The sequence below is a fragment of the Dermacentor andersoni genome, chromosome 10 (assembly GCF_023375885.2).
Source record: "Dermacentor andersoni chromosome 10, qqDerAnde1_hic_scaffold, whole genome shotgun sequence".
Lineage (NCBI taxonomy): Eukaryota > Metazoa > Arthropoda > Arachnida > Ixodida > Ixodidae > Dermacentor > Dermacentor andersoni.
Window position 1 is genome coordinate 86,777,218 of NC_092823.1, and position 27,524 is coordinate 86,804,741.

Consider the following 27,524-nt stretch of genomic DNA (forward strand, 5'->3'; position numbering starts at 1 on the left):
AGACTGATCTCTCGTTTAAGGGATCGTTGCTTGGTTACTTCTGCGAAAGTTTATTGCTGAATTAGTTCTAGTACAAGCACAGCGCCAAACAACAGGAGGTAAAACATGTTTTGTTTATGGGGGTCTCTGCAGAAATGAGAAGAGAGAGCTGCGACCAGTGGAGAGATCTGTTATCGTAGATGTCTAACATGATTACACAGAATGTCAAGTTCCATAATTATGTTAAGCTGGGCATGCAATTTAACTATCTGGATTGAGATAAGAAGCGATTAAGTATCATTACCGCCTTCACTTCTCGTATGGTGACATCAAGTCTAGCCCACTGCTGAGCACTCAGTCGATGATACAACTTACTTGATAGGTGGCACATGTTCAAATTGCAAAACATGCGAGTTGGTGAGTCCTCATAAAAAAGCACTAAAAACGAAGACGAAGGAACACATACGACAGGACAGGCACTGGTGTATGTGTTCCTTCGACTTCGTCTTCGTTTTTAGCGCGTTTTTATGAAAACTGTCAAGATGAACCAACTCGCCCAAATCAAGGTATTGTTGGTGAGTCCCTTCCGTGAGAGCTAAAGCAGCACGTGGCTCAATTCTGCATACTAAGTGCACAGTGAAGGTCGATGACTTCGAGATCGGCTTAGGGCAGTTCGGCCCTGAATCCGAATGATGTATTTCAAGGCTAAGGAACGTAACCCTTTCATTTTTAGCGTGACATACGGGTTGATTCGTAGCTCAAAGTGAGTTTCGAATAAATTAAGGTCAGTTCCTTAATTTTCCTCGTCCTGATTGTTAGCAAAATGAATGCAGCAGGACTTTTTTATAGATAGTTGAGGACCATCAGTCTCTACATAATCATTGAGTGCATAGAGTTTTTTGCAGCTGTTTGCGTTGCGTATCAAGACTTCCATACATTGATCAGATTGTCATATCATCAGCATAGGTCAAGAACTCAGTTTTAATAATGTCTTGTAGCCTCTATGCAGGATGAGTGCTTAACAGCAAGAGGGCAAAAACAGAGCCGTGTGGCACACTGTGGTCTTAAGTACAGCTAGGATCAAACATGAGAACAATCCACATGCGTAGAAATTGTTCTCAGACACAAAAATATGTACAACACTTTTGTTACCGGCTGTGGTAGACTAGTCTTCCATGTTTCAGAAATTACCTAGAATATGTTCCGAATTATTGTATGCACTGGATGTATCAGTTGCCACCACCGACCACTACTATAGTGGCTTTGAGGGGAGACAAACAGGACTGTTATGTTTGCATGCTACAGCCGTTTGTATGCCATGACTGTAGTTTTATGATGTTGGGAAATTTTCTTGTTTCTGACTATGACGTCACAAAAGCGAATAAAGAGCAGCCGCAGCAAGCGGCTGTGCCTTCTTCAGCTGACACACTGACACATCGCTTCCGCGATGCAACACTGGTGAAGAGGGCGAGATCAACACCTAGATAACGAGATGCTATCACCAGGAGTTCATCATCGCAGATCCACCATCGGCATCAACTGAAGAAAAAGGACAACGCCCCCACCGGAAAGTCTGATGGGCGCTGCCACGGAATGCTACATCCAGCCATTCGATTTATCTTGGCCGGAGGAGCTGGGAGGTATACACTCAGAGATTTGAGTTCGTTTTGGGAACCCATGACATAGAGAACGCCGACGAGCAGAGGTATACCTTCTTGAGCCGAAGAGGTCCCGTAACGTTCCAGTTAACCATGGCCCTTGTGGCGCCGGTACAGTTGAAGAACACTACGCTGTTAAACCCACTGGACCACCAACGTCTTGCAGATGTCCAGCAGAAATCCAAAGCTAGACATTCTAACGTCCCTAAGACATATGTAAGGAGCCTGTGGATCATTCTTGGATGGCCATGGGATCGTCCCGTGCACGCGAATTGAAGTTCATAGAAACGTCCCACGAACGTCATAATGGGATATTTGAACGTCGAAGAGATGTCTAAAAATAGATTATTCTCATTGCATAATCCAGAGTACGTCCTAAGGACATTTTTGTCAGGATGTAGGACGCTTCTGAGACATTTTGTATTACCTATCGTCCAACGGACATTTATGGGACATTTGGTAGTAGATTTCGGATATCCGCAGGACATGCATACTGATTATAAATTAACATAATATGGACGTTCCTCATAGTATGCCCTAGCAGTGCAGCAGGTTTGCTGCATTTTAAATACCATTAACAAAGCTTGGCATGGTTTTGTGTTGGCCTGTGGGGCAATGGTGAAAAGGAACTGCATGGCTCTTGAAGATCCATCCCAGCGGTCCAAAAGGTGACCAAACATTTTGTCATGTAAAAGCTTGAGTACCAGGAGACAGGCCAGGAATACAGCCCACCGCATCTCAAAGCATGCTAAAGAAAGCTGCAGTGCAGCTAAGCATTGTGCACATAATTCCATGCTACGGTAAGCTAATACATTAAATACAACCATGAGGCTTGCTGTGGGCTCAGTTTCGTGGTCGCAAGCACATGATGGCAAAATTTGTTCAACTGTTCAGATCTGTTCGCCACTTTAAGTTACCAGAGCCTTTATCTAGGTCATATTTAGTCGTTACGCACTAACACAAGTTATGGTAAAGATGTCATAAATACATTAGGCATTAACAAAGTTACTTGATACTACAGTGGTCATATACTGTATGATCATCAACTTATAGAGCAAATGCGCTCTGCATCCGTAAAAACTTCTGGTAAAGGTCACCAGAGCAAACATTGACACTTTCGTGTAGTGACGAGACCACTTCAGTTGAGCTAATCTTTTGCAGATGCACTTCGGCCAGTAAAATAATTTTAAAAGCCCTCTGCAATATGGGGGGTACAAAGGAAGTTAATAGGAGGCCTACTGCAGGCTAACTCACTTCAGCGGTCGCAGGCACATATATGCAATATATGCTGCAAAGCTAGGTATCTTAGCCATGAAGGAACCTACTCCTTACTTTCTGCGGGCCTGCTCCAGTTGTGGCACAGAGTAATATTACTAGAGGTTTGATAGATACACTGTGCATTAATAAAATTATTAAAGGATCGCTTAAGCAGTTGCAGAAACGAACATTACTGGAGAGTTCACAGATACAAAAACAGTTACAAGACACTTGCTTCAGCACAAAACCAAACTGATTCACAGGTACTGGAAGTTACAATACTTGCTGTCCTTGAGTGGTCGCAGATACAAATTCACCCTAACTGTTCACAGGCTCGAAGACATCTAGCATGTAAACAAGCGGAGATGAAGCAAGCGCTAAGCACTCCCCATACGCGGGCCGATACCGAAGATAGTGCAATGCCGGACCGACCCGCGGCGGAGGTGAAGCAAGCGCTAAGCACTCCCCATACGCGGGCCGATCCCGAAGATAGTGCAATGCCGGGCCAATTTGCGACGGAGGTGAAGAAGGCGTTAAGCGCTCCCCATACGTGGACCGATCCCGAAGATAGTGCAATGCCGGGCCGACCCGCGACAGAGGTACAATTCGCCATTAAGGAGGGGCCCACACACACAGCTTCGCTTGTAATCCTTCTTCACAGAGTGGAAGGGCACTGAGATTATTTTTGCTTATTTTAAATATCTTGCTCACATTTCAAATCGCATAGTTCACTTTGTTCAGGCAGGCGCTTTAATAAATTATAGTGATGCACGCTTACGCTTCATGTTGTTTTTGTTCGTTTATAGATTTCTGCGTCAGCATTGTGGTACTAATGCTTTAAGCAGCAGGAATATTCTCGCAAATGTACTTTTGTCTGCAGGCACGGTAGCAGGAATGTGAACTGCCTCAAAAGTTATGGAGTTGATCCTAATACTTGTTATGCCGCGAGGCGACATATTGTTTTCATAGCAAGCTTTAGTTTAACGGTACAAGCAGAAGGTGCTGTTTTCACATTCAACGTGGTGAGTTGCCAGTTTGCATGCTCGCAACAAATTTAGAAGCAAGTGCAACGCTCGATCCAGCTTTGGAGCATTCGGCCTGCGCACAGTGCCGTGTCTTCCAACACTGTGCACGCAGCTAAATTCAATTATGAGTGGTTTAATTTGTTTCCATGTCATGCATTTACACTAATACAAGTAACTTTGCCAAACGAAAACCCTCGTTAAATTTTGGAAACCTCTTGGAAAAAAGTCAGCTCGGTGCGATTGGTTGTCATTCACTTTTTACGTTTCACGGGGTTTGAGAATTTTCACAGGCGGCAGGTGTCTGCTGTGTTCCCAATAACAGTGTTCCTTCGGACACTGTGTTCTGAAAGCACGAACAAGCGCCAGTCATTGGACGCAGACAACCTTATCACACGTATTAGGCAACTACAAAAAGGGGACGCATCGCCACTTACAAGCGGAACTCTCATTTGTTTTTATGCCAACACTCATTGACCAGAAAACTTTACAGTTTTTAGCCTCGTTCTATCAGTGCAAAATATCTGTGTATAGCTTCTAAAAGTACGGCAGGCCTTACTGCCAATATATTGTGAGATACTATGGACCATTTTCGCGGAGCAGTTTGTTCTAGAGAAACGAGGTGGCGCTTTCGGCGGCACGCCGCATGTGGCCTCAGCAACAGCGCACGAATACGAAAACAGTATACCGCTTCTACCTTGCTTCTATGTGTCGGAAGTGCAATTTAGTTTTCGCCATAACGCACTGTGCTCCAATCATGTAGGGTTTGAATCCCGTGGGCTGAAGATGTGTGCAGTAGTTGGCTGCAAGAAAAGTGACTGACATATATTAAGGAATCGAATGAATCTGGGTGGCTAAGTTTGCGAACCGCTGCTGCAAATGTGCGTGCGTGTTACCGGCACGTTAGGTGCACGGCTTTCCTCGGGGATACATAAATTTGCTCATCCGCCTTCAAAGAAAGGGCTTCAGCCACGGAACGTCCCGGAAGCCCCGGAAAAGTGAGTACCGCTCGTTAAACTAATACTAACGTAGCAGCGCCGCTTCCTGTCATAGTAAGTTTCGCGCACGGTATCTATACAGATCTGCCCCACCGGCAAGGAAACTTACGCCCACTCTATCGCCCAACGTGTCAAGAATAAGCGAATTGGAGCACACTTGAATATATGCTCAATATATACCCACAATAAATGGACTACAGCGATAGCTCATGAATGGTCGATGATGAATATTTCGTGACGGTCCACAAAAGAAAGCGAGTTACTAGCGATAATACATCTTTGCTGCAAGGTATTATAATCTACAAAATGGCTATGCTTCAAGCCTTGTGCGCAGCAAGAACAAATCTATCGGAAGGGAGCACACCCGCGAGCGATTAAGCAGGAAATGGTGACGGCACCGAGGAACTTTACAGAGTCAGCGTGGTGGTGAGATCTTAGTGCACTGAAACGACGACAATCACTTAGAAGGGGCGCTGTCATCTCTTTGCACCCACGAACTTTACGCTTAAGATGAATGACAACCGTCCCCTTACGGAAGTCAGAATTCTTGGACCCTGGTTCCAGCCGACGTCGGCACGAACTGCTTTAAAAGCGCTACATGTGCTTTTTAGAAGAAACAGGACTCTTAAAAACTATAGAATGTGCGATCTGACGCGTTACTTTTGCTTTCATTTTCTCTTGTTTTGTTATCTTTTCTGCCCTTACCCCATTCCTCTGTGCAAGATAGCCAACCGGACACTTAATCTGCTTAACCTCTCTGCCTTCCACCTCTTGTTCTTCTTCCTTACTTCCTTCATTATTTTCTTCTTACTTAGTCGGAAAAGGGACAAGCCGCGGCTTCAATATATTTGCCAAATAAAGAACGAAGATCAGTACACACTAATCCTGATTCAATTCATGAGCGAAAAGTTTTGAATAGCTTGGAATACATATTTTAGCCCCGCTTTTATAACAAGCACCATATATGCTGCTCGCGCCGTTTGGACACAGCTTGATGAGCTCAGAAACCTCTTTTGCGTCTGCTCTGAAGCTGTGGTCAAAACTTCTTCTCCGCCCAGTCACCGTCTATGATATCTTTCGAAACAGAGGTTTGCTAAGCTGCATCGGCGTCATACAAATCCATTGTAAACAATGAGGCAACGGAGGCAGTTGAGGCAAGCAATGGGCGCGTCACCACGTGATCAAACATGGCAGCGCCCACGGGTTCGCCGCGAAAAGGGTCAATATGTGATATACTGCAACACGACTCGCTGTGTGGAGTTGCCTATGAAGACTGAAAACAGTCGAGTATCCCACCTCTAGCAGTACAGCAAGCCTGCGAACGAATGCTTGCACCTTTCCGAGGTCCACTGCGCACAAACACTTCCTTTTTTAAACCTTTAGCTCGCTTCGAATGCTATGAAAAAAAAAAAAAATGTGATGCGGCTCGCTGGGCAGGCGGCACGTTTGCACGCACAGTGTAACTATTTCCGCGATTTTGTCGTTAAAATACCACGAAACACCTCGATTTATTGTCACAAAAAAGAAACGTGACCACAGAACGAAGCGAAATAACCGCCGTGAACTAGGACGTCGTCCCTATCTTTGTTTACTTGGACAGGGTTGCAAGCTCAAGTAGTTGATTCTGGAGTTGCCAAGTGTGCACGTGCCGGGTGAGAGAGAGAGAGAATCAACTTTTGAACTGAGCGCTTAGTGACGGTTGGTGCGCGCTGGCACCAGATGGGGTGGAACCTTATTCTCAGGTCCCATATGCGTCCAGGAGTTCCTGGCCCTTAGCCGCCAGCGCGAGCTGGGTCGGTAGGTCGGGGCTGGACAACAAGGTCTCCCATCGCTCGGGGGGGGGGGGGGGGGGGGGTTGGGTCTGGGGAGGGTGGGGGGTAGGGATGGTGGGGGGTTCTTGAGCTTAGTGCACTCTGCAATGATGTGTGCTAGAGTGCCTTTTGACCGTCTGCAAGAAGGGCATAAAGTGTCATGCTCTGTTGGGAACATCTTGTGCAAGAGCACGGGATGCGCTAGCGACCCCGCTTGCGTGCGTCGCAAGATCGTTTGCTGCTGTCGGCTGAGTTGCGGATGCGGCCGGGGAAGCCTACATCTGCCGCTTCTGTACATTTGCGTGATTTCTTTGTAGCTTGTCACGGGGTGCGGTAGCTCTGGCTCGTCCTCGGCCCGGATTGACAGTTCTCGGGCATAGTGGTCGGCGAGTGCGTTGCCTTCCACTTGCGAGTGAGCCGGGACCCACACGAGCTCAACGGCCCGTCCCGGTGATTTGCATTTGGTGAGGATCGCTAGTGCCGCGGGAGAGATGTTCCCCTTGCGGTAGCTTGCGTAGGCGGTCTGGGAGTCTGTGACCACGGTCCTCACTCCCGGTTGTGCGAGTGCGAGGGCCACGGCCACTTCTTCTGCTTCGGCTATATTCGTCGTCCGTATCGACGCGCCTGTGACCAGTTTATCGATGGTGGTGACGACCGCCGTTGCTCTGGTTCCGTGCTTGGGAAGCGAGGCGTCCGCGTAGAGAACCTCTGGGTCCTTTTCCAGCTGTCGAGCCATTGCCTTGGCCCGCGCAGAGCGTCTCTCGTCGTTCCTCCCCGGCTGCATGTTCCGGGGGAGAGGCTTGGTCTTAATAATGTCTCTCCACGTTGTGGGGAGTGGCTCCGTTGTCGGTTGCTGTTCAATTTGCCATCCTATCTTGCGTAGGACGGCCCGACCGTGCTCTGTCCGGCTCAGCCTTACTCTCTGGTGGGATAGGTGTGCTTCCACCAGCTCTTCCACCGTGTTGTGGGCACCCATTTCCAGCAGCTTCTGCGTAAAGAGTAGTTGATTAAAAATCGTTGTCGGGTCACAACTGGACTATAAAAACGGTTTCCTTCTGCCTAACGGCTTATTTTTAACTTCAGGCCCACCGGTAGCGGGTGCAGGAACTCGACGAGGCCAGGCCTAGCCCCAACCTTCACTAACCAGGATAAATATTAGCTCAAACTTTATTTGCACAGCTTGAGAGGACCTAAACTATAGTGCATTTCTATATTGAAGTCATGTTTCGACATTTAAGGCGCGGATAACTATAAATACAAGCGAATGGGCAGTGGCTATCGCGTTATCGGTTTGACGGCCGATCAAGTGGGGTTCGGTCGAACGATCATGATCCGCACATTGATTTTATCGCTGCCGTCGACAAGAAAGCCCGTCGCGCTACGACAACTCGTGCCCATCGATTGCGTCATTGTCGGCCTGTTATGATAAAATGGTCTCAGCGACACACTGTGCTGAATAGTTGGCCAGCCGTTGGCGTCAGCGTCTTGTCGGTCTCGTTGGTCTCGTGTCGACTCAGTGTTCCCACGTCGTACGTGAAGTCAAGCATGTGGTGCCACCACCAGCAAGAGAGGGACGACGCTGCAAGAGCACTTCGTCAGCAACGTGATGTTTTTGAAGTGTCGCCCAAGTGTAAAGCAGAGGCTTTTCGATAATTTGCTAGCCATCAATGCAAGGTGGCAACTACGTGGTTCATGGTGCTGCCCAGGCGAAGCCCCGGCCACTTTCTGTTTCAAAGTGGAGTTGCAGTCTTACGCAACGCACGTTTTCAGCAAAGCGCTGACGTACATCGACTTACCAGTGGAGTTACAACGTGGTACACGGCGCGGGTGTTTGCTGCAGTGCGAGTCCGGGCGCTTTTCTTTTTTTGTGAGGTACATTACCCCGATTTCAGGCCGCGCGGCCGCGCTCACGTCCCTTCCAAAACGTTTCGCGACTAATCCGCTAGGGCAGGGCGCATGCGCCTTGGCGCCGTGAGAAAGGCACATCCAGCTTTGAAATATTTCAACAGCTGGTTTTTCTTTCTAAAAAATGAGGTAATTCATCCGATTTACTTATACTGAAATGATCTGCGACTTTCAGTTTTTAATGTTTAACCGAAATTGACCAGCGCAGTATTGCCACCAGCTCTTCTCACTCATAATAGAACGGCAGGGTACGTTCTCCTTGTGAGTTATTCCTTAAGGAAATACTTGAAACGCACTTATAAAATATTTGCTTATACTGCTAGCTACTTGAGCAAAATCAAAGTCCTTACACAAGCTCTCGAATCCGCGTTCACTTTACATAGACTTCCCTGACATTCTTGTGAATTGTTTGTTCCATTTTCTCTTTGAAATCTTGAGTGGCAGGGGGGACAATTCCACCTTCATTGTCAGCCTGAAGCAGGTGCAAACCATTTTCACGGAAGTGGGAAACAACTTGCCCCATCGCCACATTTTCCCGTATGGACAGGCATGGGCACCCTGACTTCACAAGGCCACCAACACCCGGCAGAAGAGAATTGCTTTCAGTAGATGCTGGGGCGACTTTATTTGCTATTGCCTAATTGATTGCCAGGTGATTTTGCGCTCGAACGTTAGGTGCGGTGCCAAATCTTGATCTGCAGTACTTCTGTAACGTCTTCTAGGATATTTATGCCGCCAACCAAGACGACGCTATCAGCCCTGCCTGCTTGAGTATTAGTAATCGTTTCTGACGACTGGAGTAAATCGCAAAGCATTCCTTGCCATGACGTTTTATTGCGACAGCAATTAAATGAAAACTCCAGGCGCCGTGATGTTCTGTATAATATACAAGGGCGATAACATCGCGAGCCGACAATGGTGGCTCATTCTAGCGCGCGCGCAAGAGAGGAAATCGGGGAGATTGCGCGCCATCTCCCCTCGCGCGCAAGGCACCGGGGGGAGAGGAGCGAGGAGGGGCGGCGTTCTACTCTGGCGGCAACTGCGTGTGGCGCGGCTCTATCTTAGAAGCGATCTACGATGGTCAGTCTAGACGCGCCGACGGCTCATAGCTTCGTGTGCGCTGTGCTCTCGCCGTTGAGCTTGCGTTGAAGCCATATGCAGCACGAATGTGACTTCGCTCGCTGCTGCTGCCGCGCTTCCTCACGAGAGCGGTTATCGATGGTGATGTGTTCATGTTTGCCTTGTGCGCGCGTTTCTTAATTTATTTAGTAAGCAAATGTTTACAGGTTTGTACGGCCGGAACTACTAGGCTTACTTCCTTTTGTTCTTATTGAGATTTGCTATCGCAATCGATGCTTCGCCTTTTGGGTGAAACTGCGGCTTTTCTCTCACCCTGGCTGACAAAGACCTGATGCAGCAACTTTTGTGTCTTATTCTAGAAAGGGTCACAACTAAAGCAATTAACACGTAGCCTGTCCTGGTAAAGGCACTCTTGGCACGAGATCTCGGAGCGCCGAATGTTGCAGATGTGTCTGGCATGTTATCAACTTCGCACTTCGCCTACACATAATACATAACATTCCCCTTATTTTCATAGAATATAAACAAAGTAACTCAATTCACCGAAGACATCGGAAGAACCGCCTGCGAGCGCCATATAACGCAAGAAAAGAGCTTAAGCATTTATTTGCAAAACTCGTAATCAAGCCAGAAGCCCCGAAGTTTCACTACACATTGCATTTAACAAGATGCTTTGTTTTCACAAAATGTGAACCCAGTGTGACGTAGAATTATTTCAAGACACAGGGAAATAAACCTAGCTGATAACGTGTATAAGAGCGTGTATAATAGCCTGTATCTTCATGACGCACGAACAGCTGTGCATCTCGACGTCTTCCGCACCGGCGACCGCGTGCGGCGGCAGCTCTTTTCGACCTGTCCTTCCGTGCGCCCCTACGTCGCCGCCTGTGATCGCTGTCAGCATCGCAAACGTCTTTCTCTTGCACGTGCTAGGCAGCTTCAACCAGATTATGCAACCAGAGCCCTTCGATCGTGTTGACCTTGATCTACTGGGGCGTTTTCCTACATCCGACTCCGGCAATAAGTGGACTGCCGTCGCGACTGACTACGCGCCAGATTTGCCATCACGCGCGCCATGCAAGTAGCTGCGCTGCAGATGTCGCCTACATTACGCTTAACGACGTCATCCTTCGTCACGGTGCTCCGCGTCAGCTTTTTAAGGATCGCGGCCGCTTCCTCCTATTCAAAGTTGTCGAATATATTCTTCGCAGTTGCTCCACAACGCGTCAGCTGGCGACTGCGTGCCATCCACAAACGAACTGCCTTACCGAGCCGTTCAACAGAACACTGACGGACATGTGCTGTTCATGTATGTTGCTTTCAATCACCGCGATTGGAATACCAGCGTACCTTACGTCACAGTTGCATACAGTTTGTCCCGTCACGACACTGCCGGCTATTCACCATTCTTTGCTTCGTATGGTTGCCAACCGACGTTGCTATTCGACACACTGCTACCTTCAGCTCCTTGCTCTTCCACCACATACGGCCGCGACGCCGTTGCGCGAGCCCAAATCAGGTCCCTCATGCGCGGCTATGTGCTTCGCAAGTGTCTCAGAAAGAACGCTACGACAAACGGTACCGCGACGGCGACTATCTTCCTGGAGTCCTGTTGCCCTCAAGGCCTGTGCGAGGAGGTCCTCAACCGCTGCACCAGGCTCTACGAGGTTGTTCGCAAGGTCAACGTCGTCCACTATAGGTGATCGCGCTGCTCTATCCTCGAACGTCATCTCCTACTTCACTTCCGAGTGACATAGTGCATGTGTGGTGGATAAAGTCTTATCACTCCGTCAGTGCACAGCAAACTTAGCAGCCGCCGTGACGGCGTTCAGTCTGTCGGGGAGTGATGTTACGTGACGCTTGCCCATGAACGCCACAACGGTGTTTTGGGTGCCAAGGCGAGGTAGTCAAGAAGCGGTGCACGATTTCGCAGTCAGCTTGGCTGCTTTATCCCACTGTATATATTGTATAAATACACATTATTTCCCTTGACGTACGCGTAATCCTTGTATCAATATTATTTATTAAAGAGCGGTGCCCGTCTAGCCCGAAAACAGTAACAAGTATTTACTCAACTGAAACAAAAAAAAATATTAAGAAGCGAAAGGTTAGGAATAACTTAAAAGAAACTTCAAATGTGGGTGATAGTGGTCTGGCAATGAAAAATCAAGGTCGAGAGAGCCGTGGGAGGAAAGTGCAAGGATTGGCATTGCCAGGAAAAGGGGAGCTCTGCTCCCATCCTGAAAAATTCCGAGAGGGCTCGAGCCAGCGAGCCCTCTGCCAGCTCACGTGGCTTGTGCGGCTATGCATGCAAGCTTGTGCAATTATCCATGTTAGGTGTGGCCTTCACCAATCGAAATGACTGACTGTGTGACCTGCGATGCCTGTACCTGCGGAAGAGGGAAGAGTGCTACTGCTCTAGATTTCTGTAATAAAGACAGATGCTGGATCCCCAACACAATGCGACGGCATGAAAATCGGCAGCTGTCTATGAGGACGCTGCGCTACTCGACCATCGCTCGCCGGCCCACAAGGCGCTGAGGACACTTCAGGGCTTCTCGAGGGTGACTGGCTCATGTGAACGCCTTTGACTTCGTGTTGCCGTCGGTGAACGTGCACAAATTCACCGAAACTTTCCGTCTCTCTCATTTTTTTATTCTTATACCCTTTCCCCAGCCTAACGTAGCCAACAAGATGTTTTTCTGGTTCGTTGGTTAGTTGCTTGGTATCCTGTGTTAGTGGTGTTGCGACCTGAATTGGTAATGCGCATTCCTTGGGTGCTTCACCTGGCAGCCCCTTCATCAGCGTCCGCCTAGACGGCAATGAGGCCCGACTGTGACGGGCAAACAAAAAAGCTCACAACCGCCGCCCTCCGTGGAAGCGGTAACGACCGCGAAGGCCAGTCCCCTGTCCGTCACGGTGAGCAAGGAACAGTTGCCGACGACTCTCGGGGAAGGAGCGTGAACCCCTATTTGCAGATTGCCTCGTCCTTGCTTCGAAGGTTGGACATAAGAGGCGGAGTTCTGTGAAAAGTATAGCCTCTCTGATTGGCCGCCACAAGGTCATCAAATTCCCTTCTGTAGGGAAATAGGGAAAAAGAACTGCTTAAAAAGTGACTCTCGGGTGTGACCGAGAGAGCTCTGAGTAAAATCTGACTAATATGTAAATAAACCTTTCTCTTTCGCTCCTACTCCATGACGTACTTAACCCTATCAATGCCTGGGGGATTCCTGGCCTAAACGCTGCCCCAAGGTGCAACAGTGGCTCATACCGACTGGAACCATTTATACTATTTCTCAAGGACTAATTCTTTTACCTGACATTCTATGTATACTCCCACTAAAGCTTAGCAGTTGCACTGGTAAGTTACCTACACAAATTATTGCAGGTGAGTTGGACGCGTATTTTACATTATTCATAATAACTCGTGGTCCTCACTGTATAGTTTGTCCAGTTGTCATAATCAGGAGCGTGCGTATTACAGTATAGATTTCAAATAAATTTGTGCGTTACATATGAAGGTGTGAGCTATGGCGTATATTAGCTGGTATCACTACGCCGGCACTTTTAACTCCGATCGGTTGACTCTCACTTTTAAGAAATGCATTTTATATAGCGCATCTTCACCTCGTACACCCATGTCGGAGAATTCGGCACCATAAACGAAAGAAAAATAAGCAGCTGCAAGTTTGTTATTGTAATTTTTTCTGCCGATTTAAAGTTATGCAACAAGACCAACTAGACAGCGTTCTACTTTACGGCAGCCGCAAATTACAGAAAGCTCAGACGTATATTTGCAAAACTGCTGGACTTTATTTTCACCTCTAAGCATTTTTAAAGCTCATGACATTATGCATCACAAAGTTTTCGGCGAAATGTGAACTCTGTGCGAAGACGACGACGTCGTTTCCGTTATTAGAGAGTTTTAGTGCCGCTTGCTCTCCGCTCCGTTCAGATTTCCCACGCTGAGTCACTGCAGGGAACTGCGTAGATTTCGCATTTGATAAGTGTGTCTTAGCGAGCGACGCTCTATCTGGTCGGCTGCAGAATGACCGAGAAACCAAGTAGCCGCGCTCTCACGCTCCGCTCAATCGCCTTCGTAAGCGAAGCGAAGGAGGCGAACATCGTTACGCTGCCGGCATCAGCGTTGTGCGCGAGTGAAATGGCGTTCCCGCTAAGCAGCTGTTCTCAAAATTACTAGCGTATGCTGGTGTGAGCGGAGCGGACGGCAAACGTTCAGCAAAAACTCTCCGTTATCTTGTTGGAATATTTCCGTCGATGGTGCCAAGCATTTTTTCGTGAAGGATATCTGTGCATCGATGGCCCAGCACGAAGTCCATATGGCGGAAGTCTTTTGGAGGCACAATGTGGTGGAAGAGCAGCGTTGGATCAAGTGCCTCAGCGAGGGCAGCAACGTCATCTGGGTCGGCTACTGTGTCGCCCTCTGACGAGAACAGCGCCACGGGAACTCTAATCTGTTCCACGGGATAGTCGGGAGGCACCATCTGTGGTAAATGGCAAAGTATAACGTGAAGTCGTTAACAGTATAATGGCATACTCGCAGTCAATTTAAAATTGAAGTCAATTGGGAGAGAAATAGCACACTTGAGAGCTAAGAAACGAAAGAAAAGCCTGATGATTTTTCACGTTGTTTTGTGTGGTGTACAAATGATTGAAGCATTGCGTTGCGCTCTTAAACACTGAGCCTAGCAACATAGAAGTTTGGTGAAGATTCTTTAAAGTTCTACGGGAATAAAACACCCGAACAAAATCGAAGGACTACTACGTTCGTTCATACATTGTTGCATTTTACGAAAAAACTTCGAAGTTTCTTAGTATTTGAGAGCGAGCGAGATGTGATAGCAGTAGCCGAGGAATACACATGTTGACTCTGGTAAATGCGTTTGTACAAGTACTTCAGAAAGCGTTGACGACCTTTACAAAACGCAGACGCTATGCTACGCTGTGAAAGATACTGATAATTCACTGACATTGCGCCTTACATGTGTTGCAGGTTTTACTATTCACAACACGAGTAATACGACTAAGGAAAGAAGTTTCAGTATCCGTCTTTCTACACAACGTTTCAACCGAAGCTTTTGACGATGCTGCGGCTGACGCATGGTGGCCAGTACCACACTTGTTTAGAGGATGACCGGGCTCAAGCACGTGATCACCTGTACGAGTAAACACATGCGCGAGTGTGCGAGGAAGCCCGAACACTGATAGCACCGCTTTGAAACGGCCCTGTGTCCTGAAAGCAGCGATGCGTGATAATGCTGACAGCAAGCGACGCAGGGAATAGTCTCCGCTAACATCCCCAACGCTTTAAATATAGAAAACTCAATTTTTTTAAACCTTTTGACACTGCTGCTGTTCGTGGTTACAAGTGTCGTGAGGCTCACCTGTACAAAACTGCATTGTTACATCATCATCATCCTCCGCCTACGTCACGTCCATTGCAGGACGAAGGCCCCTCCCGCGAACTTTAATTACAAGCATTCCGCACCAGTGGACCCGACTTCATCACACCACATAGTTGTCAGCTGTCCTCGAATGCGCTTTCTCTTGACACCCTTTTCTCACATTCGAAGAGACCACCGATTATCGTCCCTACGCGATTACATGGCCTGCTCTACTTCATTTCTTTTTCTTAATTCTAACTAGAACGTCGATAGCAGGCGTTTGATTTCTAGTTAGGCTAGGTTCGCCGATCGTTTCGCGCTCCTCAACTTATTCGGTAGCTTCTTTGCTGACCTTGAAGTTTCTTTTCCATATTTTAGTACCGGTAGCATGCGGTGAGTTCAGATTTTTCTCTCTAAGGACGACGGTAAGCTGCCCGCCATGACTTGGCAATGGCTGCCGTATGCCCTACATTCCTTTTTTATTATTTTGTATATTATTTTCCCGTAACTCGGTTCTTCTGCAACTAACTACTGTTACATCAAGGAGGTTAAATGGGATACGTCTCTCTCAAATTTTATTCGCCATACCAGTGCTGCCTTGCGAAGCAAAGAAAGCGAATGGTCGTGTCGAATGGTCGTCCTTCGTAGGAGAATGAAGGTTTGTTCACGTCTACACATTGAACGGTATGCAAGCAGCATTGAAGAAAGAGCGGAACAGAAAAGAAATATTACGTCACCTGTCCATACTCTTGCAAATTTTGTATCATTCCATAGTCATACATGGCGAATCTTTTGGATCTGTGCACCTGAAACGAAAAGCGTTGGAACATTTGGAAGGTGGGAAAGATAAAGAAAAAATAATTCGGCGCATTCGAATGGCTCCCTTGAGTGATTTGTTATATTAGAGTGGCAGACCGACATGTTCTGGTTAACCTTCTTGCCGTTCCTTTGTTTCTACTTCTGGATTTGGTTCACTCTCAATAACAACTATACTGCTTTGAAACAAATGGCCTAAATTTAAGAAAATTTGCTGGTAGGTTCCTTTTGATTTTTACCAGATGAACGCACGGTCTCTGTCTCAAGCCTTTTCTGTGCGTACTAACAGCTCTAATCAGAAGAACAGAAAGCTGTGAGGTTAAGCATTCATCAATCTTATCCTCTTCAAGAAGAAGGAGAGAAGGCACAGAGCGAAAGCGCTCGCAGTCGTGCCTTACGTCAGTCGTTTTTTTTTCATGAACTAAAGAATGTTGCAAGCCGGTTTGGGGTCAATGTTGATTTCAGCGCCCTTAGCAAGCAACGAGGACTCTCTAAATCTGTGTAAAAGAAACAGTGACACAACAGAAAGTAAACCTGTATTTACTTTGGACGAAACTTTAAAGTTCGTTAAATCCAAAACAGCTGTAGCGTACTTGTTGCCTTCAACATGTGGCCAAAGTTACATAGGGCAAGCTGGTCGGTGTATTAATACACGCCTTAAAGTGCATCGTTGGAGTATCTTAAATCACAGGAAAAGAAATAACCATTCATACTGAGCCGACGACGGTAAACGTTGTCATTGTGACGCTGTTTTAAATGCGAAGCATTTTTTGGCGAACATTTGCCACTTTGACAGTGGTGCGACTGTCCGTCACTTCGTTGCCCCTATCGTGGGGGTCATTGCCCCTTGCTCCTGAAATCCAGCTTGTCTCCGTGGGGGTCATTGCCGCCTGCTCTTGGAAGCGAAGCGGCTACCCGAGTGGGACTCCACAACTGCCACTCGGCAAACCTGCATTTACTTTTGAATAAAGCCAGTCGACTCTCCGTTCCCGACCTATCAAAACGGGGAATCCTCGCCTCCAATAAACCGAACTCCCAACAAGAGGTGACTTTGGATATTTACGTTATTTTCGTACACTAGCCATCGATGACGCTCTTCGTACTGCTGCTGACAGAGACGACGCCACGGCTACGTCTCCTGTCACCGCCGCAGAGCTTCAGCTTCCCAACTTTGGCACAAGAATTAACAGGTTTGGTTTATGCAAGTGCAGGCCTGTTTTCAACCCCGGCGCATCAGTTCACACAGCAAACTACCGAGACGTCGTCGCCGCGCTACCTTCCGAAACCACCGATGCCATAGAAGACTTGCTGGCAGGTATGCCTTCGGCCACCGCAAACGACGACCTGAAACGCACGGTCGTGCAGCGCCTCGAGCCATCACAACAAAGTAGGCTCCAACAGCTCCCTGCCGATGAACTCGCCGACTAACGAACGTCACAACTGCTGCATCGGTTGCGTCAGTTACTGGGTGAGCACTCCGCTAACGAGAGCCAGCTTCCAATTTTGCGCGAGCTGTTCTTGCAGCGCCTCCCGCAGTCCACAGGCATGGTACTGGTGGGTTGTGACGAGATAAGTCTCGATCGGCTAGCTGCACTCACTGACCGCACATGCGACTGCTCGTCTTCGGCACAGATACCTATCACAGCTGCGAGATTCCCAGAGCCAGGCGACCGACTCGCCTGGAGGGAATAGTGGACTTTACCATAGGCTTTACCATAAATAGGTTTTACCAGTGCTCTGGAGAAGCTGACGACTGGCGGCAACACTGACGACCAACTTTGGTGCAACCATTCGGCTTCAGAGTCTCGCAGTGCACCTAGAGACTCGCCGCGGCAGTTGCGCTGGTACCACCATTGCTTTCGCGAACAAGCAGGTCGCTGCACTCATCCCTGTTAGTGGACGGGAAACGCACCGGCCAGTCACTAACGGCGCCATGCGAGATCGGCCCTCGAGCAAGCCGCCTATTCCTCGTAGTCGACCGCATCACCCGCACCCGCCTCCTCATCGACACCCCAGCCGAGCGGTCTATCGTTTCCGCTACGGCCGCAGCTCGCCAACGCGGCAAGTCCACACCCACGGTCCACGCAGTGAACAAAAGTGTCATGGCTCCGGTTAATAAAGCTAGGCATCGGACTCCAGCGCTTCAACTCATGGATATTTGTGATCGCCGACGTAAGCTTTGCCATATTGGGAGCGGACTTCCTCAGCCGTTTCAACCTAGGTGTGAGTGCCCACGATCGGCGCCTAAAGAAAAAGGTCACATGCCTCGATGTACTTGGCCTGCAGTCCAACCTCACCTTGTTTGGTGTTCCTACGTTTCGGCCAGTCTCAACATACGACAAGATAGTTGCTGAGTACCCGCAACTCACGAAGCCCCGAAACAATGCGCTGCCCGTGAAACACAAGGCGACGCACCATATCACCAGCACCGGCTCACCTGTCGTCGCCCGGCCACGAAGATCGCTAGACAGAGGTTAGAAGTCGCCCATTGTGAGCCCGAACGCATGCTTCAGCTCAGCGTTATTTGTCCTCCCTCCAGCAGTTGGTCTTCACGTCTCCATCTGGTTTCAGCGCAGGACACTGGCGAATGGTGACCTTTTCGTGATTACCGAGCTTTGAATGCTGTCATTACTCCCGATCAATATCCCCTTCCCCACATACAAGACTTCGGCGCCCTTCTCGCAGGAATCAAGATATCCAGCAAGATCGATTTGATGAGCGCATACCACCAAATTCCTTTCGAACACTGCGACGCTCCGAAAACAGCAATTACTACTCCATTTGGCCTATTTGAGTTTGTCAGTCTGCCTTACGGTTTGAAGAATGCGGCGCAACCTTCTTAGAGGTTCATGGACGAGCTTACACGCTGACTCCCGTTCATTTTTGTCTACCTTGACGACATCCTCGTTGCAAATCGCACAGACGAAGCACACAAAGAACACCTTCGCCTTCTATATGAGCGACTGAATGAACACGGCCTGGTCCTAAAGCCTCAGAAATGTCTTTTCGGAGTTGAAGCTCTGGATTTGCTCGGCCATCGCATTTCACCACAAGGCATCAAGCCACTGGAATCACGGGTTTGGGCAATCGAGGACTTCCCCTCTCCAACCTCCTTCGGAAAGTTGCGCGAGTTTCTGGGGCTCACAAATTTTCGCAGTCGCTTCATACCATCCTGTGCTCAAGATATTCAGCCGATTACCGAAAAGCTATGTAGCGATGCAAAAAAAAGAAAAACGCCTACCTTCCACTGGTCCTCGGAGCACGAACACTCCTTCGAGGAAGCCTGAACACGATTGGCGAATGCAGTGTTGCTGATAGATCTGTTGCCCGACGCGCCAACTCGCCTTAAGGTAGACGCGTAGACAATGATAGTAGGTGCAGTACTGCAGCAACACGAGGGCGCAGACTGGAGACAGGAGCTAGCTAGAGCACTTTCGGGAGGGAGATGTTGGCCAACTATTGCGCTGTCAAGCAGTTCCGTTTTTTTCTTGAAGGCTGTAGCTTTTACATTCTGACCGACCACAAGCCGGTAACCTTCGTTTTGAAGAACAGTTTTTTGTACTCAGAACGTGGTCTTCAGCAACGTTGCTTTATCGCCGAAGTTTTTACGCACATCCGCCGTATCTCTGGGACCGAAAATTAGGCAGCTGACGCACTGTCACGCATTCGTGCAGTGCTTGCTGCCCTGTGGACTTCCAAGCTCTACCATTCGTTGAGCAAAACGACCCCAAGCTACGCCAATTGCGGGAAAAAGGCTCGTCGCTTCAGCTTGCGGAGCTGCCGCTTCCCTGCACAACAACATTGATCACGTGCGACAGATCGCAGGAAGCTCCTCGCTTGTTCGTGCCCCATCAGTTTCGGCGGCCTATATTCGATGAACTACACGGACTAAGCCATCCCGTCATCAGAGTGACACAGAAGCTTATCACAGACCGCTTCGTCTGGCGAGGAATCAACAAAGATGGTCGAAGCTGGCCATGAAGCTGCCAAGCCTGTCAAGCCGTGAAAGTGACCCTGGACACGCGTTCAGCGACGTCGCCGTTTGGACCGCCAGAGATCTGTTTTGATCACGTGCAATTAAACTTGGTGGGGCCTCTTCCGCCTTGCCATGGTTTCACGTACGTCCTCGCGTGTGTCGAACGGTACTCAAGGTGGCCTGAGGCGACGCCTCTACAAGACATCATGGCCGAAACAGTGGCGGAAGCATTCGTCGCTACGTGGGTGTGGCATTGCGGTTGCCTGTTGCGCATTACTGACCAAAGCCGGCAACCCGCCTTTTTCATTTTCCTGTGCTGACCTCTGCGACACTCCGCTGAAAACGTTTTGGAAGGGTGTCGGGGCTTTCGATGGTTCATTTCTGTACCTGCGCCCACGTTGAGTACGCGTCGGTTGGGCGTTTCCTGGATAGCGAATCATTATTAATGGCTTCTTTGGGGCAGCATGTAGTTCCTGGACGCCATGTGGCACTCACCGACTACTGGGTGAGCAGGCCTGAGTGCGCCGTTGTGTTAACAGTGCGGCCGATCAAGGCATGCTGCTTTCCGTTTGCCGATACGGCTGCGTTGGAGTTTGTTGTGACTGGTTTTTGCACTTGGTGCTAGCTTTTTGCATTCTTTTTACGCATTATTTAGACACTTCGCATATTCAAGAAGTCTTCGAAGTTTAGCGAAGCGTGCACTTGTTAGCACTGACACCTACAGCCTCAGATTTTTGTTGGCGTCAAATATTGGAGAAAAGGTGCATCGCTGATGTGAAATACTGTCAAAACGTAGCAAAAGATGCATATCTGCGCATATGCGCCGTAGTGTTCCACCCTGAGACGAGTCAATATGAGCGGCCGAACCACGTAGACAACGGCAACTGTGATCCAGATAAAGATATTACGGGTTGTTAATTTATTACTGATTCTCGCTTTTCTTTAACTCCATTATACATACAATTTGCGCGTGCCATAAAGCATTATTAGAGAAAACTGTGCTCGCATAAGTGCTCACTTATAGGCCATGATGTTTCCTCGCGAAAACGCGGATGCTATAGCTGACACCGTTGTTATAATTAAGCAAGTTGGTTGTTTACGCTGCTGTCTACAGAATGCACTGTCTTTTGTTTTCCGTTTGATGCAGAGGTAAACGGTGCATCTCTGGAATTGAGAACGGTGTCAGCATAACAACACGCACAGACCCACCCATCTAAGCAGCGAATGCGACTGGCATGCAGCCTACGGGTACCGTGACGTACAGATTTTGGTACAGCGCTGTGTCGCCGCTTGCCGCTTATTGTGTACGCGCCGTGCGAAGTGAAGTTGATTTCAAATGAGTAAGGCTAAAACTATAAAAGCAGTTCCCATCTTCCTAACTGCTTACATTTCAGTTCAGGTGCGCCGGCATACTTATAGCGGGCGCACGAACTCGACAGCGCCAGATTTAACCTTCGCTGTGCACGGCTTGAGAGGGTTGAAGCTTGAGCATTTCAACTTGGTAGGCATGCTTGACTCATTTTGAGCGTGACATACAAGTGACGGCGCTTTCGCTGTCGTGTTGTCGGTTCGATGACTGATCGTGTGGGATTCGGCCGAACGATGGTTGGCATGCTGATTTCGTCGCGACGCCGTCAACAAGAAAGCCCGTCGCAGTAGACAACTCGCGCTCATCGTTTGCGTCGTTGTCAGCCTGGTCTAATAAAATGGTTTCAGTGACGCACAATAGTCGGGCAGTCGTTGACGTCAGCGTCTCGTCGTTCTTCTGTCGACCCAGTGTTACCGCGCCTTAAACGAGTGCGTGAAGTCAGGCACGCGCTGCCACCACCTGCAAGAGAGGGCCGTCGCTGCAAGATTTCGTCAGCAACGTGATGTTTTAAGGCGAAAGCCTTTCGAGGCTCATGGTGAAGTTCGTGTCAGCAGACCTGACCGCCGGAGTGTCCGCTGAAGCTTCATCACACCATATGAAGACCGATTAAAGACAAATTGAATAATGAAAAATGATTGATAGTGATCATCATCATTTTATTTTAAGTCCACTGCAGGATGAAGGCCTCTCCCCGCGATCTCCAATTACCCCTGTCCTGTGCCAGCCGATTCCAACTAACACCCGCAAATTTGCTGATTTCGTCACACCACCTAGTCTTCTGTCGCCCTTTACTGCACTTCCCTTCCCTTGGTACCCATTCTGTAACCCTAATGGTCGAACGCTTATCTAATCTGCGCACAACATCACCTGCGCAGCGCCAGTTTTTCTCTTAATATCTTTTAGAATATTGGTTATACCCATTTGCTCTTTGATCCAAACCGCTCTCTTTCTGTCTCTTAAAGTTATGCCTAGCATTCTTCGTTCCATCGCTCTTTGCGCAGTCCTCAATTTGTTCTCAAGTTTCTTTGTTAGTCTCCAGGCCTCTACCACACATGTCAGCACCGGTAAAATGCACTGATTGCATACCTTCCTTTTCAATGGTAACGGTAAGGTTCCAATCAGGAACTCACGATGTCTGCCGTATGGGATCCAACCCATTTTTATTCTTTTGTGAATTTCCTTCTCTCGGTCAGGGTTCCCTGTGATTAGTCAACCTAGGTATACGTACTCCTTCACAGACTCTAGAGGCTCACTGGCGATCCTGAATTCTTGTTCCCTTCCCCAGTTCATCATTATCTTTGTCTTCTGCATATTAATCTTCAGCCCCACTCTTACACTCTCTCTGTTAAGGTCCTCAATCATTTGTTGTAACTTGTCTGCAGTGTTGCTGAACAGAACAATGTCATCGGCAAACCGAAGGTTGCTGAGGTATTTGCCATGGGTCCTTACTCTAAAACCTTTCCAGTTTAATAGCTTGAATATTTCTTCCAAGCGCGCAGTGAATAGCATTGGAGAGATTGTGTCTCCTTGTCTGACTCCTTTCTTTATAGGTATCTTCCTACTTCTCTTGTGTAGAATTAGGGTGGCTGTGGAATCTCCGTAGGTATTTTACAAGGTATTTACGTAAGCGGTCTGTACTCCTTGATTACGCAATGCCTCTATGACTGCTGGTATCTCTACTGAATCAAATGCTTTTTCGTAATCTATGAAAGCCATATAAAGAGGCTCATTGTACCCTGCGGATTTCTCGATAACCGGATTAATGACATGGATATGATCCATTGTAGAGAATCCTTTCCTGAAGCCCGCCTGTTCTCTTGGTTGATTCAAGTCCAGTGTTGCCCTTATCATATTGGAGATTATTCTTGTAAATATTTTATATAATACTGGGAGTAAGCTAATAGGCCTACAATTTTTAAGTTTTTGAATGTCTGCCTTTTTGTGGATTAGTATAATGTTTGCATTCTTCCAGAGAGCCGCCAGTTCTTCAAGCATTATGTCTCCTCCATCTTTGAATAAATCGACTGTTATTCCATCTTCTCCTGCCGCTTTTCCCCGTTTCATGCCTTGCGAAGCCCTTCTGACCTCATCTCTAGTTATAGGAGGAGTTTCTGTGTCCTGTTCGTTATCGTTCCGAATGGAGTTCTCCCGAGTCCTCTCGGTACTGTACAGGTCAGTATAGAACTATTCCGCTTCATTTATTATACTTTCGAGATTGCTGATGATATTACCCTGCTTATCTTTCAGTGCATACATCCTGGTTTGTCCTATGCCAAGTTTCCTTTTTACTGATTTCAGGTTGCGACCATTTTTTTGCGGCTTCCTCAGTATTTCTCACGTTATAATTTCGAATATCACTTATTTTCGCCTTGTTGATCAGTTTTGACAGTTCCGCGAATTTTATCTTATCTCTTGTGTTGGACACTTTCATTCTTTGTCGTTTCTTTATTAGGTCCTTTGTTATTTGGGAGAGCTTGCCTACTGGTTGCCTTGGTGTCTTACTTCCCGCTTCAGCTGCTGCCTCTGCTGCCTCGTTACGGTTTCATTCACTAGGTCTATGTCATCATCATCATCTTTCTGTTCTAAGACTGCAAATTTGTTTGCAAGTACCAGCCTAAATTTGTCTGCTTTTACCCTTACTGCCTCTAAGTTGACCTGTTTCTTCTTGACCAATTTTACTCTTTCTCTCTTCAAATTTAGGTGAATCCTTGCACTCACTAACCTACTGATCACTGCACTTTACCCTACCTATCACTTCTACATCCGGCACTATGCTGGGATCCGCACAAAGTATGAAATCAATTTCATTCCTTGTTTCACCACTGGGGCTTTTCCAGGTCCACTTTCTGTTGCTACGTTTCCTGAAAAAGGTATTCATTATTCTCAGCTTATTACTTTCTGCGAATTCTACCAACACTTCTCCTCTAGCGTTTCTAGAATCGACGCCGTAGTTGCCAATCGCCTGTTCACCCGCCTGCTTTCGCCCAACTTTTGCATTGAAGTCACCCATTACTACTGTACACCGACTTTGCAGTTTTCTCATCGCTAATTCAACATCTTCATAAAACTGATCTACTTCCTCATCGTCGTGGCCGGGTGTTGGAGCGTAGGCTTGTACTACCTTTAATGTATACTTCTTATTAAGTTTGATTGCGACTACGGCTACCCTCTCATTAATGCTGTAGAATTCGTCAATGTTGCCCGCTATGTCCTTATGGATTAAGAATCCTACTCGGTATTGCTTCTTATCTGGCAGATCTCTATAGCAGAAGACATGGCTGTTATTCAGCAACGTATAAGCCTCACTAGTTCTTCTAACCTCACTAAGGCTGATGATATCCCAAACAACGCCTGATAGTTCCTCTAAAAGTACTGCTAAGCTAGCCGCACTCGACAGAGGTCGGCAATTAAGGTTTGACAGGGTCAGTTTCCATTGGCAGCCTGTCCGAACCCAGAGATTCTTAGCACCCTCTGCTGCGTTATAGGTCTGACCGCCGCCTTGAACAGGTGCTCCGCAGCTGCTGGGGACTGAGGGCCGTGAGTTAATTGTAGATATCATTGGGGACCTCGACCCAAAGAAGATGCCATTGGCGGGCATAATTTTTGAAAACATTGCTCAAATTATATCACGTGCCCTAAGAAATTACGTAATCGTCCTTATAGAATGGATTGAGGGATTAAAATCCGGTATGTTGCACAGAAAATTATTTAAGAAAAATCTCAACTTTGGGCATACAAGACATTCGCAAGAAAATTTACTGAATATTACGGCAATGTAGAAGAACTGTCAGATCTATTTGATCATAAGACACAATTATGTGCACTGCGCTTGAGGTTCTGCACGTTGCTGCCGCTTCCTTCTTGTGGGTTTATTTTTCCCTGATATCTTAAATCAGTGACAAGAAGATGTGTGTTCACTCTCTCCTTCCCTTTTACAGAAATCGCCTCGTATTTACGCCAGGCACGCTGCTCAAGGAAAAGCCTAGAATGCATTTTAGTAGACGTGACAGAATAGCGAAATTTATATCTCGGATCGAATACGAATATCCGGGAAAACCGATCTTCGAATATCGAATAAGTTATCAAATATGCTTCTTCTAAACACATGAAAATATGCAGTTTCCGTAGAGTCCTCATGATAAAACAACAAGGCTACGTGGGCCGGTTGTTCATTTGCGAACAGTCCCATGAGCAATAACTGACTCAAGTCAGCTGGTGCGCCGTTACAGTGAGTGTAACGAAGGAAAGGAACAGGCCCTTCACAAGATGCGCGTTGAGTGTTGACTTCGTTAAATAAGAGAAGTGCAAGGCCATAGCACATAGTGCAGATGGGTTTTACATTTTTAATAAGAAGGGAGGGGTCACGACACGAGTGGACAATAAGTGATTCGCCTAAATTGAGACAATAAATTGAGATACGGGGCGCCTAAAAGTGAGACGTTCATAATAAACGACTGAAAATTATTGAGAAGAGGTATATCCTTTGTGCGCTCACCCAGGAATGGGTGCCCCTGCGCAGCAAACGCGGCTTCTCTGCAGCAGAATCATCTGAAGTTTCCTCTTTTCCAGCACTCTCTGTCTCCTCTTAGATCTCCATAAGAGTTCATATCCCATACATATTCGAAAGATGTGAATATTCGACCAATCCTAAAAGCGAGTTGTGCATTTGAATACGAATTGAATAGCAAGGACAGCTTGATTAGCATTCTAAATTTCTAATGTTATCACACCCCTTTATTGATACTCAGGACTCTGCTGTCTTTTACTCACCTGTGCAAAATGGCGGAGGTTCTGATAAGACGTTCCGATAGGGTAGTGAGCAAGGATGACTGACATTCGCGTCTGAAACAAATAAAACAAAACTTACTGGAAGCGGCAAAACATTAATGATGTTTTATTCATGATTTGCATTCGCGGCGAAATATTCATGGGTTTAGCATGGCAATGCCGTGCGGAAAAGAAAATCAGTCGTGAAGCCGAGAGCTGAAAAATCGTCAAGTACAGTTATGAAGCTACGTAGCGGAAAACTTAGTGAGACCTTTTACTGCGACAGAAACACTGTGTGAACACAACGAGGCCTAACTACGCTCAACGGTTGGTTTCGAAAAGTTTTTTTTTCTTCTTTGTTAACATGTATTCAATGCTAACAAAGAAGTTAAGAAGCTTTAAGTTGCCACGTTGGTATATACAGGGCAACCTAAAAATAAAGATAAAAGGCGCTATTGGCCGAAATTATGGTCGTAAAAAACAAACGGAAAAAATTCCGGCAAAAGCCGATCAATTTCGACGTTGATGAGAATAACATTGAAGGAATGTAGCGACACACCGTACTGCGACCAAAATACGTTGAGTATAAGGCGCGAATACAGCCAGACTCCTCTCTCACGCTTCCCTTTAGACAAACTGCGCCGTCTAACGTTTCCACCGCGAATCCCGTGCATTGTGTGTGTGCGAGTACAGGTCTTCGATGCCGCCCAGCTATCCAAGGGAGAGTCAGAGAGGTTTATTGAAGAGCTGTAGATATCAGTGACACATACACAGTGTGACCCAAGTTGTTGCCAAAGAGGTTCATTGAAGATGCATATATATATATATATATATATATATACAGCAGCCCGATGCTGAAGCAGAGTTCGCAGGAAAGAGGTTAGAGACATGAGAAACAAACGTACAAACATCGTGGAAAGTGTGCCAAGTATTCGAAGAATGTAAGCGCATTAAAAAACAACGTTTCTCCCGAAAAGCGAAGCATCGATTGCGAAAGCAAATTAGCAGAGAGCTGTACGAAGTAAGGATAGTAGCTTTATCGGCCGCATAAAGTTGGAAATATTCGCTTACTAACTCAATTAACAAGCATTGTGTCAACGCCCACAGGCAAACTTGAACACATCACACTCGACAACCGCAGACACTAGCTGTGAAACCGCTGTCGTGAGCAAGCGCGGCAGCGGCAGCGAGCGAAGTGACCTTCGTGCTGTTTATCGCTTCAACGCAAACTGAGCGGCGAAAACAGCACGCACAAAGCTAGGTATGAGCCGCCTGCAGACCGCATTGAAAATACGGCCAGCGCAACAGGGAACCGCCGCGCAAAGTACGCAGCTGCTGGCAGAGTAGAAGACCTCCTCACGCGTTTCTTCCCCGCTTTCCTCTGTTTCGCGTGTGAGATTGAGCCGCGATAGTCAGTTCCCCTCACGCCCGGTCGCAAAATACGCTGTTGCTGCCGAAGCCCAACGCCGTCCTACTCCCTC

At 47.5% G+C, this 27,524-nt stretch overlaps 1 protein-coding gene across 1 annotated transcript in view; it reads right to left on the minus strand.

Moving 5' to 3' along the window:
* Positions 1-13,503: 13,503 nt before the first annotated feature.
* LOC126543514 (gastric triacylglycerol lipase-like) overlaps positions 13,504-27,524 on the minus strand; it is a 34,409-nt gene continuing 20,388 nt past the window's right edge. Inside the window, exons 5-7 of the mRNA XM_072284715.1 lie at positions 26,047-26,118; positions 15,853-15,921; positions 13,504-14,215 (exon numbers count right to left, since the gene is read on the minus strand). Of these exons, the coding sequence (XP_072140816.1) occupies positions 13,964-14,215; positions 15,853-15,921; positions 26,047-26,118 (393 nt within the window). The 3' untranslated portion in view covers positions 13,504-13,963. The remainder of the gene's footprint in view (positions 14,216-15,852; positions 15,922-26,046; positions 26,119-27,524) is intronic.